The sequence below is a fragment of the Syngnathus leptorhynchus genome, chromosome 2 (genome assembly GCF_054491065.1).
Source record: "Syngnathus leptorhynchus isolate UIUO chromosome 2, UIUO_Slep, whole genome shotgun sequence".
NCBI lineage: Eukaryota > Metazoa > Chordata > Actinopteri > Syngnathiformes > Syngnathidae > Syngnathus > Syngnathus leptorhynchus.
This window is the reverse complement of record NC_141196.1, coordinates 24,802,082-24,820,079: the sequence shown is the minus strand read 5'-3', so window position 1 is coordinate 24,820,079 and position 17,998 is coordinate 24,802,082. Positions and strand designations below refer to the sequence as shown.

The following is a 17,998-nucleotide window of genomic DNA, read 5'->3' as shown; positions in this document are numbered from 1 at the left end:
AACGCAGCGAAAAATTGAAGCAACTGGAAGCTGGTTTAACTTCACAGCAGCGATTTTTCACAAGAGCCGGAGAGTCAAATGAAAATGCCACAAAGGTGAGTTACGAGGTGGCAACGCTGATTGCTAAGCACTGCAAACCTTTTACTGATGGAGAATTTATCAAAGACTGTGTGATGACAATGGTGGAGAAAATCTGCCCTGAGAAGAAGCAAGAGTTTGCCAATGTTTGCCTGGCTCGTAACACTGTGGCACGGAGAATTGAAGTTGTTTCAGCAGACATTAAGAGACAGTTGGTGGCCAGAGGAGATTTGTTTAGATTTATTTGTGTTTCATGTGAGGAATATCAGACTGAATGGTCGGCCCTCACACATTTTCACCTCACCAAATCTGGCCCTCTTTGCAAAAAGTTTGGACACCCCTGGTCTACTGTCTACCGTCGATCATTGGACATGTAAGTATGGCTGTGGATCCAGAGGTTTGTAGTCTACAGCTTCGTACATCAACTGCACCCTTCTCATAGAGAGGTTGTCCCTGCTAGAGGGACGTGTCCGCCAGCTAGAGCAGAATAGTGTGATAACTGTAGATGTGGCGGATGCAGATGCGGGCTGTAGTCAGCCCGCTAGCGCAGTTAGCATTAGCCCCAAGCAGCTTGCTAATCGCGATGAGCCAGATAAGACGCATAGCCGTCCAAAGTCATCTCGGTCAATTGGCCCTCACACCTTGGTCATAGGTGACTCCATTACCTGAAATATTACGCTTACCATGACTTTTTAAACACCATTTATTTATTTATTTATTTATTTATTTATTTATTTATTTATTTATTTGGGTTGTTTGGGTTATTTGGGTTATTTGCTTATTACTTATTCATCGCTCTTGTCTATTCGTTTTTACTCTTTGTGCTATTTGCTTGTATGTGTTGTGTAATGTGTCTAGTCACCGTGGGATGGTGGGAAACGTAATTTTAATCCCTTTGTGTGTCTTAACGTGAAGACATTGACAATAAAACTGACTTTGACTTTAAAAATCCAGCCACGGTAATGTGTATTCCTGGGGGCAGAGCACCCGACATAGAAGCTAATCTTAGGGAGCTGACTCACAATAGGCCTAGTCAACAGCGTAATTCCTACAACAGTAGCTACTCTGACATAGTGATACACGTCGGCACCAATGATGTCAGGGTGAGGCAATCAGAGATCACAAAGAAAAACATAGCGAGGACTTGTGTTCTCGCCAGAAAGATGAGTCAACATCGAATATTTGTCTCTGGCCCCCAACCTGGGAGAGGCACTGATGAGAGGTTTAGTAGATTAGTCTCCCTTAATCGTTGGATGGCTGGTTTCTGTAAGAAGCAGGGACTGTATTTTATAGATAACTGGTCCTTCCTCTGGGGCCGTCCCGACCTGCTGAGGAAGGACGGCCTTCATCCTAACCGTGAAGGTGCCTTCACTCTTTCAAGGAATATAGACTTCTTTTTGAGCCATTCATGACACATGTCACTTTAGACCAGGCCGGGTCATTGGTGACTAGGCCAGCTGTTAGGATGGGTTTGGAGTCTGTTAAGTTAAAGTTAACTAGCGCTAGGCTAGATTCCCAGCATGCACATAGCTCTTTGTGTAGACTAGAGCGTTACAGTTTGAATAGTGCTACAGTATACATTGACACATTTTCTACTGAGGTAGTAGACAAGTCCAATCACTCCACCCTGACCGGTCTAAAAAGTCAAAGTCCGCTTTATTGTCAATTTCTTCACGTCAAGGCACACAAAGAGATCGAAATTACGTTTTCCACCGTCCCACGGTGACTAGACACAGTACACAACACTCACAATCAAATAGCACAAAGAGTAAAAACGAACAGACAAGAGCAACGAATAAGTAATAAGCAAATAACCCAAATAAATAAACAATAAATAAATAAATAGACAAATAAGAGCAGCAAACTGGAGCAAGCGTGCTAATAGCAGACGGCCAGATCATAGCGCAAAGGAACAGGACGTCATGCAGCGGAGGGGGGAAGGAATTCAAGATCCGGACAGCTTGGAGTACGAAGCTGTTTCTGAGTATAGTGGTGCGGGAGCGCAGGCATTTGTACCTCTTCCTAGAGGGCAGAAGTACAAACAAAGAGTGAGCGGGGTGACTCACATCACACACAATCGCGGCCGCTTTGCGGGTGAGACGGGAGGCGTAAACGTCCTTCAGGGAGGGGAGTGGAGCCCCGATGATTTTACTTGCAGTGTTCACTATACGCTGCAGGGCCTTCATGTTGTAGTCAGAGCAGCCACCACCCCACACAGCGATACAACTGGAGAGGACGCTCTCAATGGTGCCACGGTAGAATGTGGTCATGATGGCGGGAGGAGCACTTGCTTGCCTGAGTTTCCGCAGAAAGTACAGGCGACGCTGAGCTTTCTTCGCCAGCGACGCAGCGTTGGTGGTCCAGGAGAGGTCCTCACTGATGTGCACCCCCAGGAATCTGGTGCTGCTCACTCTCTCCACCACAGCACCGTCGACGGTCAGCGGCAGGTGGTGGGTGTGACCCTTCCGGAAGTCGATGATAATCTCCTTGGTCTTGTTGACGTTCAGCAGAAGGTTGTTGTCCCTGCACCATGCGGCCAAAAGGTCGACCTCCGATCTGTAGTGAGTCTCGTCGCCACCGGTGATCAGACCCACCACAATCGTGTCGTCGGCATATTTCAGCATGCGGTTGCTGCTGTAGGTCGCAGTGCAGTCATGCGCCAGCAGGGTGAAGAGCAGCGGACTGAGCACGCAGCCTTGAGGGCCCCTCGTGCTCAGCGTGATGCTGCCGGAGACATTGTCGCCCACACGGACTACTTGAGGAAGTCCAGTAGCCAGTTGTAAAGGGAGGTACTGAGGCCCAGCTTGTCGAGCTTGCAAATGAGACGCTGTGGAACAATGGTGTTGAATGCAGAACTGAAGTCCACAAACAGCAATCTCACATAAGAGTCCCTGTTCTCCAGGTGGGTCAGGGCAGAGTGGTGGGCAGAGCAGATGGCATCCTCAGAGGACCGATTGGGTTGGAAGGCAAACTGGAAGGGGTCAACGGTGGGGGGAAGAACAGATCTGACGTGCACCAAGACAAGTCGCTCAAAGCACTTCATGACGATGGGGGTCAGTGCCACAGGGCGGTAGTGAAGCAGGAAGAAGCAGGATTTTTCGGCACAGGTATGATGGTGGCAGCCATGAAGCATGACGGGACGATGGCCTCCTGCAGGGAAATGTTAAAGATGTCCGTGAAGACATCCATCAGCTCCTCAGCGCAGTCCTTCAGCACCCGTCCCGGGATGTTGTCCGGGCCCGCCGCCTTACGGGTGTTGATAGCAGCAAGCGCCCTCCTCATGCTAACGGCAGAGAGGCACAGGGGCTGCTCGCCCGGAGGGGACGGGGTCTTCAGCGGGCAAGTGTCGTTCTGAGCGTCGAAGCGAGCAAAGAAGCGGTTCAGTTCGTTGAGCAGAGGGACGTCGCCCTCACAGATCCGCGGCGCAGGCTTGTAGTCCGTGATGGTCTGTATGCCTCGCCACAGGCCCCGAGCATCCCTGCTGTCCTTGAAGTGGGCAGTGATCTTGGAAGAGAACGCCTTTTTTGCGTCCTTGATGCCCCGGGACAACTTCGCCCTGGCTGATCTCACGCCCGCTACATCCCCAGCCTTGTAGGCTTTGTCTCTGGCCCTCAGCAGCCCGAGGACAGCGCCTGTCAGCCATGGCTTCCAGTTAGCCCGAGCGACGACGTACTTAGTGAGGGTCACATCATCAACGCACTTTGCGACGTACGAGGTCACAGAGTCAGCATACTCCTCAATGTCCGTCCGATCGTTGCATGTGGCCGCCCGCTTAAACATTTCCCGGTCCGTAGTGCCAAAGCAGTCTCGAAGAGCATCAGAGGCCCCCTCAGGCCACACTAACTCGCTTGCGAACCGGCCTGGAAGTTCTCACTGTTTGTCTGTACGCGGGCGTAAGCAGAACGGTGACGTGGTCAGAAAGTCCGATGCGGGGGAGAGGGGTGGCCTTGAAAGCTCCTTTTTGTGCAGTGTAGACCAGGTCCAGGAAGCTGTCACCACGAGTTGGAAAATTAACATGCTGGTGAAGGTCACCATGATTAAAATCACCAGCGAAAATGATGAAACCGTCAGGGTGCGCCGTCTGCTGATCACTGACAGCCTGATACAGTTCACTTGGGCCGTGATCCTATCACCTCCAACGTTGGAAGGCGGGATGTAGACCGCGACAAACAGAACCGCAGTAAACTCCCTTGGTAGGTGAAAAGGACGGCACTTAATGATCACAAACTCCGCCAGTGGAGAGCAGTGTCCGCACACAACTACAGAGTCCCGGCACCATTCGTCGCGGATGTAGACACATACCTCCTCCACGCGATTTTCCACCTTTTTCAATGCCCTGGACCGCCCGATAGCACGCTAGCCGTTGATGGAACGGTGCCTTTTCCGGATAATATTACGTTTGCCGAATATTAAATATCAAATTCCTATGGTCGTATCTTCCCGCCGCATCTCCGTAATATTTACTCCGTAACTGTGACTGCACTATCCGAGTTACTGTCATATTTCCCGCATATCAGCTCTATTGATAATCTTACAAATGAATTCAATGCGACATTGTTAAATGCCATTGACTCTGGAGTACTACTTCTACATCTGAAAACTCACCATAGCAATCCTGCTTCGTGGTTCACAGATGATACACGTATGCTTCAGCAATTATGTAGAAAGCATGAGTGCAAATGGCGTTTTACCAAACTTGAGGTTTTCCATCAAGCATGGCGTGACAGCCTCCTGAAATACAAAGATGCGCTTATCTTAGCAAAAAGTAATTATTTCTCTCAAATTATTAATCTCAATAAAAACAATCCTAAATACTTACTGTAATTTTTGGACTATAAATCGCTCCGGAATATAAATCGCACCAGCCATAAAATGCACAATAAAGTGAAAAAAAACCATGTATAAGTCACACTTTTGGGGCAAATTTATTTGTCAAAATCAAACACCAAAAACAGACATGAACCAGCAACAACAGGCTAAACGATACGGAATGCTAACATGAACGGGCCTGACGTAACATTCAGAGTTATTCAAGTAAGTATTACATAAATAACACGTTTATCAAACCATCTGTGTCACTCCAATTCATTAAATCCATCAATCGTGCTTTATGTAAACAATGCCGCGTATGCGCCGCATATGCTGACGTCGGACACGTTGTAAGTTGCATTTCTAATTATTCCACAGACCCATATAACGATATATAAAGTATATTTCAATTAACTATCATATTACAACAATATTATCAAACCATCTGTGTCACTCCAAATCATTAAATCCATCGATCAAATTCCTCGTTCTTTATGTCATACAAATGTGTCTTTAAATGTGTCTTAAATGTTTCTACTGAGGTAGCAGTTCTAATATCCATTGGTAGGGCATTCCAAAGCTCTGCAGCCCGAATAAAAAAATGCTCTAGACCCTGCAGACATTTTTTTGGCCCTCGGGGTCACTAAAACACTAGCGTTTTGCGAGCGGAGGTTATAAGACGGAACGTCAGGAACAACTAGATCAACGAGATATGAAGGCACTAAGCCATGCAATGATTTATAGGTTAATAGAAGAACCTTGAGGTCACATCTTAAATGGACCAGGAGCCAATGTAAGTTGGCTAATATTGGGGTAATGTGATCAAATGTTCTTGTCCGTGAGAGCAGCCTTGCAGCAGCATTTTGTACTAACTGTAGAATTTTGATACTGGACTTAGGAAGACCAGAGAATAATGCATTACAATAGTCCAGGTGCGACATAATAAACGCATGTATAATAATTTCCGCATCACCGGTCGAGAAGATCGTACGAATCTTAGCAATGTTCCGGAGGTGAAAAAAATGCAATTCTAGTTATAGCCTTTATGTACTTTATTCAATGAGGTTTGAGCATCTGTTTTTGTAGCTAGGCAGGACCTTTTTGTACTTTGACCCCATTTCTTCAAGTGCGATGATGGTGATTACAGTACAAGATTGCAACAGATAGCAACAAGCAATCACATGCGCTTTTGCAGTGTTGAGTGATTGCATTTTTACTCAATATCTGCTAGACATTTTTTTTATCAATTTAATGCATGTCATGTGAATAAAATAACTTAATGTTGCGCACTAACGCAGTGTGGTGGGCTATGCAATAACTCACCTTATTTTGCTAGTCAACATGTCATCGATAGCAGTTGCTATCAACAAATCCGATCATGTATAATGTGTCGCAACAGCAAGCAGCTGCTCTTTTTATAAGCATCACTATATATCAGTCTGAATTATTTGAGGTATGTGCAATTAAAAATAATGACAAACAAAGATGACTACATGTTAGAGTGGTGCTCACTCCAACTTATTTGCAAGAACCACAAGGGAGACAGTATGCCTTTTGAACACTTGCAAATGGAGAGGTCGTTCGTCACTGTGCCTACAGCGATGTTCGAACAAAGTCTGACTTTGGATTTTTGCAAGAGAGTATTTATTGAGAGAAAGCAGGGTGGGGGTGACATTGGACACGTTTGGTGGTCACCTCAGTAACTGGTTAATCAGTGCGGAGGGTCCCAGCTCATTGTTTTACAAGGTCGTGGAAACAGAAATTAGTGGAGCATTTTAGATGGGTAACTAAGCAAGAATGTTTCCACACCATTTGGAAAGTTTTAACAACTTTTCAGTCAAGGAAAGGTAAAAGGTTCAAACAAAGTTAATAATTCTAGTCTACATTCCAACATGATCAAGATAATTTGTCAACCCTAAAAGTACATTCAATGTTTATTAACCTTAACTTGTACCAGCATTCCCAACATGTTTATAAATTAAAGTGCAATGTAAATTGAAGGCGAGACAGCATTTTTAGTTCTAATGGTTTGGTGTATTTTAAAATGGAGCCAGAAATTACTGTGCACTATTCACACTTGCGTTATGAATAATCCATCCATCTATCCCTCCAGGTGTTGTAAAGATACTTTTGTGATCTGTTTGGGGGCTATTTTTTACTCCATTATTTTCTCCATTTTCTATTACGTATTTTTATCTTATACGTGTGTGTGTGTGTGTGTGTGTGTGTGTGTGTGTGTGTGTGTGTGTGTGTGTGTGTGTGTGTGTGTGTGTGTGTGTGTGCGTGCGTGCGTGTGTGCGTGTGTGTGCGTGTGTGCGTGTGTGCGTGCGTGTGTTTGTGTATTTATGTGTTAAGGGGACAAGTTCATGTGTCTTTGTACGCTATCATTGATAGCTCTCGGGATGAAGCTATCACTGAGTCTGCTTGTCCTTGTTTTGTGTAACCTGTACCTTCGGCCTGATGGTAACAGGTCAGACAGGTGATTACTGGTGTGGTGAGTGTCCTTGGTGCTGTTACTAGCTCTGGTCAGGTAGCGAGAGTTGGCAAGGTCCTCCAGACTGGGAAGAGGGCAGCCTGTGATCTTTTGGGCTCTGCAGATGACCCTCTAGAACCCTCCTGTCAGCTGCAGTACCACGCTGTGAAGTATTATGCCAGGATGCTCTCTATGATGGCTCTGTAGAAGGTCACCAGCAGCCTCTCCTCCAGGTTGTTCCTCCTGAGCACTCAGGAAGTGGAGACGCTGCTGGGCTTTTCTCACCACCGCCAAGGTGTCCACAGTCCAGGAGAGGTCCTCGGATAACTGCACTCCCAGGAATCTCATGGTGTGGACCCTTTCTACACAGTCCCTGTGGATGTGAAGTGGGGCCGGCTCCGCTCTGCCCTTCCTGAAGTCTATGATGATTTATTTTGTTTTATGTGGTGTTCAGTTGAAGGTTGTTAACTGAACACTACACAGTCAATCTGTTAAGCTCATCTCTGTAGTCAGACTCGTCTTCCTCTGAGACGAAAGCGAGTCTTGGCAGCCACCATTTTTTTTACGCCAACCTGGAGGTCTCCCAAACTCCTTTTAATAATGACTTTTTCAGCACCATTCAGTGGTTTTGCATAAATAGCTTCTCATCTGAGTGGATGATGATGACAGGTTGGGTACAAATTTACCAACCTATTTGTCACACCCAGAAAGCGTTGCAATGATAGGAAGTCAAAATAGATGCGACTGAGATTATTCCTGAAAGTGTTATGTACCTACATAGAATTTTTATTTTGTCTGCCTTATCTGTGTTGTACCGTGTAGACTGGCATGATGCAGATCTAGTTCGAGACATTGAAGTTGAAACAGGGCAAAACCTAGGATCTGATGGAATGGATAAATCGGGTAAAAGAAAGAAGAATAAATACCCCAACCTCAGCAATCTCAAGGACTGCGCCAACACATCACGAGCTCGGCTTGAGAAGCGGATATTCAACAAGTATTTACTGTTTTTTTTCTCATATCTTCAACCTGGTTTCTATAGCACAGGTTGTTTTTCTTGTTGTTTTGACTTATTTTTTCAACCTCTACTTTTTCCCTGTAGGAGTGCCGTGCGCAGTGTTTCTCAGATGATGACCAAAATTGACAGCAAAAAACATTAAATGTTTTCCAACCAGTTCAACTATGCGCTCAATTGACTTTCATTTGTTTTTCATTAATTGTATTATCTATAACTGTACTACATAATGTTGGTTATCTACTAATTTTACAAAACAGTTTTAGTTCAAAAGCAACTCCACTTTCCAAGAGTACCTGACATGTTTCGGCTTGTACTTCCGCTTTCATCAGTCTGATGAAGGCGGAAGTACAAGCCGATACATGTCAGGTAATGCTACCTAAAATATCTTGTTTGTGATAAAAGAACCAGTAAAATAAGTGCGCGGGAAAATCCATCTTGAGAAGCAGCTGCTGGTGACCTTCTACCGAACAACCATCAAGAGCATCCTAGCGTACTGCATGACGGTCTCGCGAACAGGAGAGCGATGCACAGAGTGATTAAGACCGCTCAGAGTATCACAGGCTGCCCTCTCCTCTCTGGAAGATAGCGCCAACACCAACGACCTCAGCAGAGAGACGAACATTGCCGCGGACCCAACATTCCTCGAACATCATATCTTCGAACTATTGGCCTCGGGACGACGATAGAATTCACAAAACCCATACAAACCTCCTCGAGAACAGCTTCTTCCCCAGAGCTATAAGTGCGCTGAACAACAGCAAAAAACAAATAAACCAAAAATAACCACTGCTGATGCACTTCTGTTACCATCCTTCCTGCACTTTACCAAACCAGGTACACTTAATGCGCTAAAGGCCACTCATTACATTTGCACTATTTAAAATGTATACAGTGAACCCTCGTTTTACACCGGGCTTACGTTCCAAAAAGAACCCGTGATAGGCGAAAAGTAGTAACCTTTTTACAATTATTAGTGTGAAGGCGAAGTCCTTTACACTTATGTTATTCTACACCATTCACTTTATTATTAGTGTGAAGGCGACACCAGGGGTGTCCAAACCTTTTGCAAGGAGGACCAGATTTGATAAAGTGAAGGGGCCCAGGGGCCAATAGTTTTTTCTGATATTTTTAACTACAAAAATTTCATGCAAATACACACTGTTATAAAACAAATGTCATTGTCACAATTGTCTTTATTTTTCAAATGACAAAATAACCAAATATAAGCCACTCAGCCAGCTGTGAACAACTCTAAAAACAAAAATTCTGCCTTTCATTCATATCTGAAGGGTCACCTGCGTGAAGCTGCCCCCCCCACCCCGCGCAAAATTTAAGGAAAATAGTCTGTTTTGTTTGTGCCGTAAACATTTTTGTTTGTGCTGCAACGTTGTTTTAATGATGAAAGATTATTTTATAGGTCATCCAGAGGTGACCAAGCCCTCCATTTACTTCCGTATGGACCCAAAGTGGTACAGTTCGTTTGTGCTTGGTTTGTGCCCCAAATCAAACCGATCGTGACTGAAATGAACCGAAAGTGCCCTTTTTAATCCGGAAATGACCTCAGATCAACCAGAGGTACCCTAAATTAAACCGGAAGTGTCCCAAATACACTGGAAGTGACCTTATTTCAACAAGAAGTGCCCTATGTAACCTGCGTGAAGCTGGCCCCCCACACCACGCAAAATTTAAGGAAAATAGTCTGTTTCGTTTGTGCTTCGTTTGTGCAGCAAAAATTTTCGTTTGTGCAGCAACGATTTTTAAGTTATAAAAGATTATTTTATAGGTCATCCAGAGTTCACCCAGCCCCCCATCTGCTCAAAAGGAACCCAAAATGGTACAGTTCGTTTGTGCTTCGTTTGTGCTGGTTTGTGCTGCAAAACGTTTCGTTTGTGCTTCTATGTTTTTTTTAGTTATTACACATTTAATTTATAGCGACGACGTCACCCAGCCGCTCATTTCCCTTCAAATGGACCCAAAATGGTACCGTTCGTTTGTGCTGGTTTGTGCAGCAAAAATGTTCGTTTGTGCTGCTATGGTCTTTTAGTGATTACACATTTAATTTAGAGCGATGACGTCACCCAGCCCCTCATTTCCCTCCAAATGGACCCAAATTGATACCGTTCGTTTGTGCTTTGTTTATGCTGGTTTGTGCAGCAAAAAGTTTCGTTTGTGCTTCTATGTTTTTTTTAGTTATTACACATTTAATTTATAGCGATATAAATTTTGTTTTTGTCACCGTATTTTGTTGTGAATACAAGGTAAATATGTTCTTAGCCTTTTTTTCTTTTCTTTTTAGCTTACAGAAAACTTTCACTGCGTGAAATGGCTTTTAGTACGAGAATATTTCTGTAATTATGTTTTTATCGTGCTCATTGATTAATTTCCTTGTTATCAATAAGCCTATATGATTATTTTTTTCAATTACATCTGACGTGAAAAAGGTTCACTGCAACCTAAATTACCTGGTGAGTCTATGTCCAAAACATTAATTAATGCAAAACATTAATTAATGCAACAATTAATACATGTATGTGAAGTTGATGACAGCCAGAAAAAGAAACTTGAAAACGTGAAAAAATAACTTTGTCAAGTAAGGGTTTTTCCTTGCCCTATTGGGAGGTCAAGATCAGGGGATGCTTTGAGAATAATTGTCAATTGTTTTTCTATGTGAAGCCCTTTGAGACTGCTTGTGATTTAGAGCTATACAAATAAACTTGACTTGACTTGTCAAAGGGAACCTTATCAACACTTTTTTTCCAACAATTCAAACAAGGCATCACTACACTGTGTAGAACACAGCATGTGGGAAGATCTTAGTATTTACTGATGCTGCTTTCACTCCACTTCCCAGGTCATTATAGATCTCCCAGGCATATGCAGTCCTCCTTCTGCAGTATGCCACAAAATGCCCAAGAGAATCCTGGGTCAGTCCTGGTTCAAAGGCAATGACTGCTCTCAAAGTAAAAGTCTTCTCTTTTAGCTCCAGACTGGAGGAAAATTCAAGCAAGGCAACTTCCTTGCAACTGCTACCAAGGTCAGTGTCAATCCACACAAACTCTCCCAGTTTGTAGCTGTGAGTAACATTTACCTGAACACAGAGCCTTGCCTGGACTGTTGTCCTGTGTTTTGAATGAAGACTGACACTGGGAAGGATTTTCAATTGGCCTGGGGCAGAGAGAGTCAGGAAGCCTGAGTCCCTCTTCAGCAGCAGTCTGAAGATAAGCCATGCCACAGGTCTGCAGGACAGCAATGTTTGCACAAACAAGTGAAACTTGCCTTGTTACTTGTTGGCTTAAACTGCAGTACTGTGAGGAGCATTGTTTTATCAAATAAACACTTGGGATATTCCTCATTGCGCTCTCAATTACAGTGGAGACGTGGCATTGTGCATCAATTTGGAGAGCACCAGAGGTCAGGAGGACAGGTTTGAATATTTCCCCCAGCAGTTCTGCCCTCTGTGAGTATACCTGTGGGTTCACACCCTGTGTTGTGATGGTTTTCAACAGGTGGAGGAATTGGTTCCCAAGTCATAGTTCAGAACAGTCTTTTCAAATGAAAAACTTTCACAGAAAGAACAACATAAGCATTGAAAGACAGGATCAAATGCACAAGTATTGAGCACAGACACTTTTGATGTGCGAAGTTTAACAGGCTGTTGCTGGTTCCCGTTTTTCAACAATGGTACCTTGACTTTTTCCCAGCCCACTTGTGTATCAATATGCAGCCATTCAGGACAAGGAGAGAGATATGAAGTTGTCTTTCTTTTTTTCAGTGGGACCGCTAAACCTCTCCAGTTTTTAACTGCATTGTCATCCATTGGAAGACTGTCAGTAGATGCATCTGGCTCCCCTCCAGGATGAGATTTTGTTTACTACTTCAGTTTGAGAAGTAGTGCAGACATTGTCAGGCTCTTTGACAGTCGTGGCATCACACACATCCTTTTCACTTTTTTGTTTTGCAGAGCAAATACGCATGTATCCCTCAATGAAGGAAAGATGACGAGCAACAAATAGGTCCATACGAATGGGTAGGCTTTCATGCTTGAAAAGGCCTTTTTTTATGTTTTTGAACTCTGCTTCAACAGCTGCGGAACTTGCAGTGATGCTGGTGCTTTTAGAGAGAGGGACCATTGTTGCTGTCAAGAGTGGCAAGTAACTTCCAAGTCTTGTTATGTGGGGAATAATCTCAGGGAGGAAGTGGATGTTGTCTCGATCCCCATCAGCCATGGCAAGTGACCTGCTCTCCTCACATATTTCTGTCACCCACTGTCGGACATTAGTCTGGATGTGCTGATTTAATGCATCACCTGATTCTTGTCCCTCAACTTCCTCATCTGAAATGGGGACAAATTCTTCTGCGATTTGCGCTCTCAAGTATTTCTTGGACTTTTCTGATGGGATAGGGGCTCCAGAATTGTCATTACCCTCTGTCTCACTCAGTGCCGCAATGGTGATAGCACTGAGAAGCTCTTTTGCATGTTGCAAACATTGTGACTTAAGAAGCTGTGCTATTGACCTGACAAAGAAATCCTTAACACGAGGTCTTTTGTTTTTCAGGCAGTTCCATCGGCAGATCATCTTAGTACAGTGTGCTACATCTACCCTGACAAAACATGGGGGTAGATGTCCAGGTTGATTCCCATGTGAAATGTTAAAGCACTCATTGAAGTAGCTCTTCAGATCAGGATGAGGGGTTAAAGCTTTGACGAGAGCTCCAAGAATCGCCAGAGAAAAGTCACTCACTGCTTCTTTAGGAACAGATGCACCAGCATGGATCCATTCCTTCAGCCACTGTGTGATAGCATTAACATCATGCTTCTCTGACAGCATCTGCACGACTGGGACACTGGAGCTGGTATGCCCTGTCATAACACCCTGATACAGGAAGATAAATGTTGAACAGAGACTGTGATGTAACAAAGTCAAATTCCTTGTTTGGCACGCTCAAACATGGCGAATAAATTATTCTTGAATCTTGAATATGGCCAGACATGCCATTCGGTCTCATCAGATTTTTAACTATTGAGCCAGTTGCATCAACACATAATATTGGGTGAGATTTCTTTAAACTCTTGTACACATGCATTTGTGTTTGACTCCAATAGTGACAGAAAAACTTGTCAAGTCCAATGTCTTTGATGCTGTCACTGTGAGGTGAACTGTATTTCAACATCTGCAATGAGAAAATAGGATTTTTGTCACCTAATGCCAAATCATTTTTCTCTTGCTTTGCCTTGCGCAGGGTGGCCAAATTTGGCAGGTGGCTTGGCTCAGAGTCTCCAAAGTCCATCAGTTTATTTGCCTTTGATGCTTGCCATACATGTGGTTCCATCCTGCCCTCACAAAGTTCCTTGGCTACCTGCTCACGCAACTGTCCAGATAGAAACCGCTTTGAGTTACCAGTGTGAAGGGAGTCATCACTGTTCTTAATACTATTGGGCTGTTAATTTCTGGCTCTCGGCCACAATTAATGTTGAGAAGACCATGACACTCCTTGCAGTATCCTCTGATTTTAATATAATTATTTGAGACCGATGGATAGACCTTGGCTCTTTTAAAAACAAATGTGCAAGGAATTTTGACCGTTTTCCAGATTTGTTCATTTATGATGTGGGTCCAGGTGCCAGGCTTCAAAATTGTATATTGTCCTTTTTGGGTTTGACAGTTCTTATCTTTGTACTCAGCCTTTTTCGGAATAAATTCCATCCACTTGTCAAAAGGAATATGAAGCTGAAATGACCGTTCCGGACCTGTTTCCGAGCTTGCTTCACTGCTAGTTTCAGGATTAGTTTCATCATGACTGAATCATTTTTTCGAAAACCCCCGGTTTAAACAAACGACATTTGTCGCACATAATGCGAGAGGTTTTGATTCATACATTTTGATAAGGAGAATGCTTGAACTCGGTATCAAACTTGATATTCTGATGCAAGGGAGTAAAGTTCTGTCATTTGTCGATTTAGACATGAAATCTCGATTTATAGACTTTCTCATTTCTGACCATGCCTCTAAGTGCGATGCCTAAGGCCCTCGGGTTTGAAGGTAAATCAAAGGGCTATTTTCCACACAAATTCAGGTCTTTAGAACATCTAAACTATGTAGGGTGTTACCCTGACCGTGCACACTACGGTATCGATCAAATGTCACCCTCTCAACAAGTTAAGTTTGATGAATGGTACGACAAAGAAGCTAATGGTGTGTTCGATATTGCTGAAGAGGCAATAGTCTACTGTAAGCATGACGTTGACTTATTAATGCAGGGGAGTGAGAAATTCAGGGGTTAGTTTTTTGAAGCCACTGGAACAGATCCATTCAGCGCTGTGACAATTGCGTCTGCGTGCATGAATGTTTTTCGCACTAATTTCCTCACCCCTCAAACACTAGCCATCACACCTTCAGACAGCTATATGCTGTGGTGAGATCAAGATAGATAACTACACTGTAGACGGATATACTGAAATTGGGAGTGTAATAGTGTTCGAGTATTTTGGTTGTTATCACCATGGCTGCACAGAATGCTACGATCTCACTAAAATATGCCCGACAACAAAGCGCCCCTTTCAGGAGAGGTTTGATAGGACCCAAAAGAACATTCAGGAACTACAGCTTAAACAGGATGTGCACCTTTTAATAATGTGGGAGCACGAGTGGTTGCAGATGAAAAAGGTGAACATAGAGATGAAGGAATTCCTGAAAAAAGCCAAATTCCCCACACCTCTCAAGCCGAGGCAGGCCCTCTTTGGAGGTCGAACATACGCATTCGTTTTAAGATACACAACAGAACCTAACGAGCGTGTGTTGTATGTTGATTTAACATCATTATACCCTTACATAAATAGCACAGGGTTCTACCCCATCGGGCATCCGACGATTATCCACAATGATTTTAAAGACCCCAGGTCGTATTTCGGTTTCATCAGCGCCACAGTCAACCCACCCCATGGTTTGTATTTACTGGTCTTACCCTTCAAAACACCTAAAGGTAAACTCGTCTTCACATTGTGTCGTGCGTGACATATGGCTTTTAACCAGATTGAATTTCACCCTAGATTAGAATTTCCCTTTTCATCTTTAGTAGCAGGGCCTTCTGGTTGTGGCAAAACATTTTTTGTAAGAAATGTATTGGGAAATCCTGAACATGTTTTGAGAAAAAAAACCTGATAATATTGTCTGGGTTTATACATCATATCAGCCGATGTACGATGAACTCAAAAGCCTTAATAAAGACATCACATTTATAAAGGGACTGCCTGAATCTTTTCATGACGAGAAGCAACATGTTCCCGCCCCAACAGCATCATCTGTTGATTCTGGATGGCATCGTCTTCCAGGCTTCGGATAATCCGGAAGTGGTTCGAATATTCACCCAATATACACATAAAAATTGAAGCGTTATAATTCTGACACAGAATGTATTCCACCAGGGGAAATTCAGCCGTACTATCAGTTTAAACAGTAATGATTTGATTTTGTTCAAAAAATCCCATGATAAATTACAAGTGAATGTTCTGGCAAATCAGATTTGCCCCACCAACTGGAAGTTTTGAGTGTTTTGAGGATGCTACAAGGGAGCCAGCCACATGGCTATTTACTGATAGATTTGACACCATCTTGTCCTGAACAATATAGACTACGGACAGGTGTACCACATCACCAGTGGCCTACTGTTTATATCCCTAAACAATAAAACCGACCTACGCCAACCATAGGTGACACACTCGAACGTGATTTAGATCAGGAAATGAAACAGGTTTTGAAAAATAAAAATTTAAATCCATCCATCCATCTTCTTCCGCTTATACGGGGTCGGGTCACGGGGGCAGCAGCTTTAGGAGGGACTCCCAGACCTCCCTCTCCCCAGCCACTTCATCCAGCTCGTCCCGGGGGATCCCAAGGCGTTCCCAGGCCAGCCGAGAGACATAGTCTCTCCAGCGCGTCCTGGGTCGTCCCCGGGGTCTCCTACCGGTGGGACATGCCCGGAACACCTCCCCAGGGAGGCGTCCAGGAGGCATCCTGATGAGATGCCCGAGCCACCTCATCTGGCTCCTCTCAACGTGGAGGAGCAGCGGCTCTACTCCGAGTCTCTCCCGGATGACCGAGCTTCTCACCCTATCTCTAAGGAAGAGCCCGGACACCCTGCGGAGGAAACTCATTTCGGCCGCTTGTATCCTGGATCTCGTTCTTTCGGTCACGACCCATAGCTCGGGACCATAGGTGAGGGTAGGAGCGTAGATTGACCGGTAAATCGAGAGCTTTGCTATTTGGCTCAGCTCTCTCTTCACCACGACGGACCAGTACAGAGTCCGCATTACTGCCGACGCTGCACCGATCCGCCTGTCAATCTCGCGCTCCATCCTACCCTCACTTGTGAACAAGACCCCAAGATGCTTGAACTCCTCCACTTGGGGCAGGATCTCATCCCCGATCCGGAGAGGGCATTCCACCCTTTTCCGACCGAGGACCATGGACTCGGATTTGGAGGTGCTGACCCTCATCGGGACCGCTTCACACTCGGCTGCGAACCGCTCCAGTGAGAGCTGGAGATCACGGCCTGAAGAAGCCAACAGCACCACGTCATCTGCAAAAAGCAGTGACGCGATGCTGAGGTCCCCAAACCGGACACCCTCAATGCCTCGGCTGCGCCTAGAAATTCTGTCCATAAAAATTATGAACAGAATCGGTGACAGAGGACAGCCTTGGCGGAGTCCAACCCTCACTGGGAACGAATCCAACTTACTGCCGGAAATGCGGACCAAACTCTGGCATCGGTGATACAGGGATCGAACCGCCCTTATCAGTTGGCTCGGCACCCCGTACTCCCGAAGCGCCCTCCACAGAACCTTCCGAGGGACACGGTCGAACGGCTTCTCCAAGTCCACAAAACACATGTGGACTGGTTGGGCGAACTACCATGCACCCTCGAGGATCCTGCCGAGGGTGTAGAGCTGGTCCACTGTTCCACGGCCAAAACGAAAGCCACACTGCTCCTCCTGAATCCGAGGCTCCACCTCCCGACGGATCCTCCTCTCCAGCACCCCTGAATAGACCTTACCGGGGAGGCTGAGGAGTGTGATTCCCCTGTAATTGAAACACACTCTCCGGTCCCCTTTCTTAAAGAGGGGAACCACCACCCCAGTCTACCAATCCAGAGGCACCGTCCCCGATGTCCACGCAATGCTGTAGAGGCGTGTCAGCCATGACAGCCCCATAACATCCAGAGCCTTTAAGAACTCCGGGCGGATCTCATCCACCCCCGCGGCTTTGCCACCGAGGAGTTTTTTAACTACCTCAGTCACTTTGACCTCCGAGATTGGAGAGTCCGCCTCAGAGTCTTCAGGCCCTGCTTCCACAGTGGAAGGCGTGTCGGTGGAATTAATCGAAGTATTCCCTCCACCAACTCACAACATCCCGAGTCGAGGTCAGCAGCACACCATCTCCACTGTAAACAGTGTTGACCGTGCACTGCTTCCCCCTCCTGAGACGCCGGATGGTGGACCAGAATTTCCTCGAAGCCGTCCGGAAGTCATTCTCCATGGCCTCGCCAAACTCCTCCCACGCCCGGGTTTTTGCCTCAGCAACCGCCGAAGCCACGTTCCGCTTGGCCATCCGGTACCTGTCAGC

The 17,998-nt window shown here is 45.2% G+C and overlaps 1 protein-coding gene across 11 annotated transcripts in view; it reads left to right on the top strand.

Annotated features, from left to right (window-relative positions):
• The window catches only part of uvssa (UV-stimulated scaffold protein A), a 124,578-nt gene extending 108,333 nt beyond the window's left edge, over positions 1 to 16,245 (top strand). For 4 of the 11 annotated variants that reach the window (XM_085938351.1, XM_085938334.1, XM_085938344.1 and 1 more), the window contains 2 exons: positions 8,183 to 8,357; positions 8,463 to 11,223. In XM_085938351.1, coding sequence (XP_085794477.1) covers positions 8,183 to 8,357; positions 8,463 to 8,520 — 233 coding nt within the window. In that variant the 3' untranslated portion in view covers positions 8,521 to 11,223. The other 7 variants (XR_015069048.1, XR_015069031.1, XR_015069047.1 and 4 more) reach the window with 5 other exon arrangements.
• Positions 16,246 to 17,998: the final 1,753 nt, after the last annotated feature.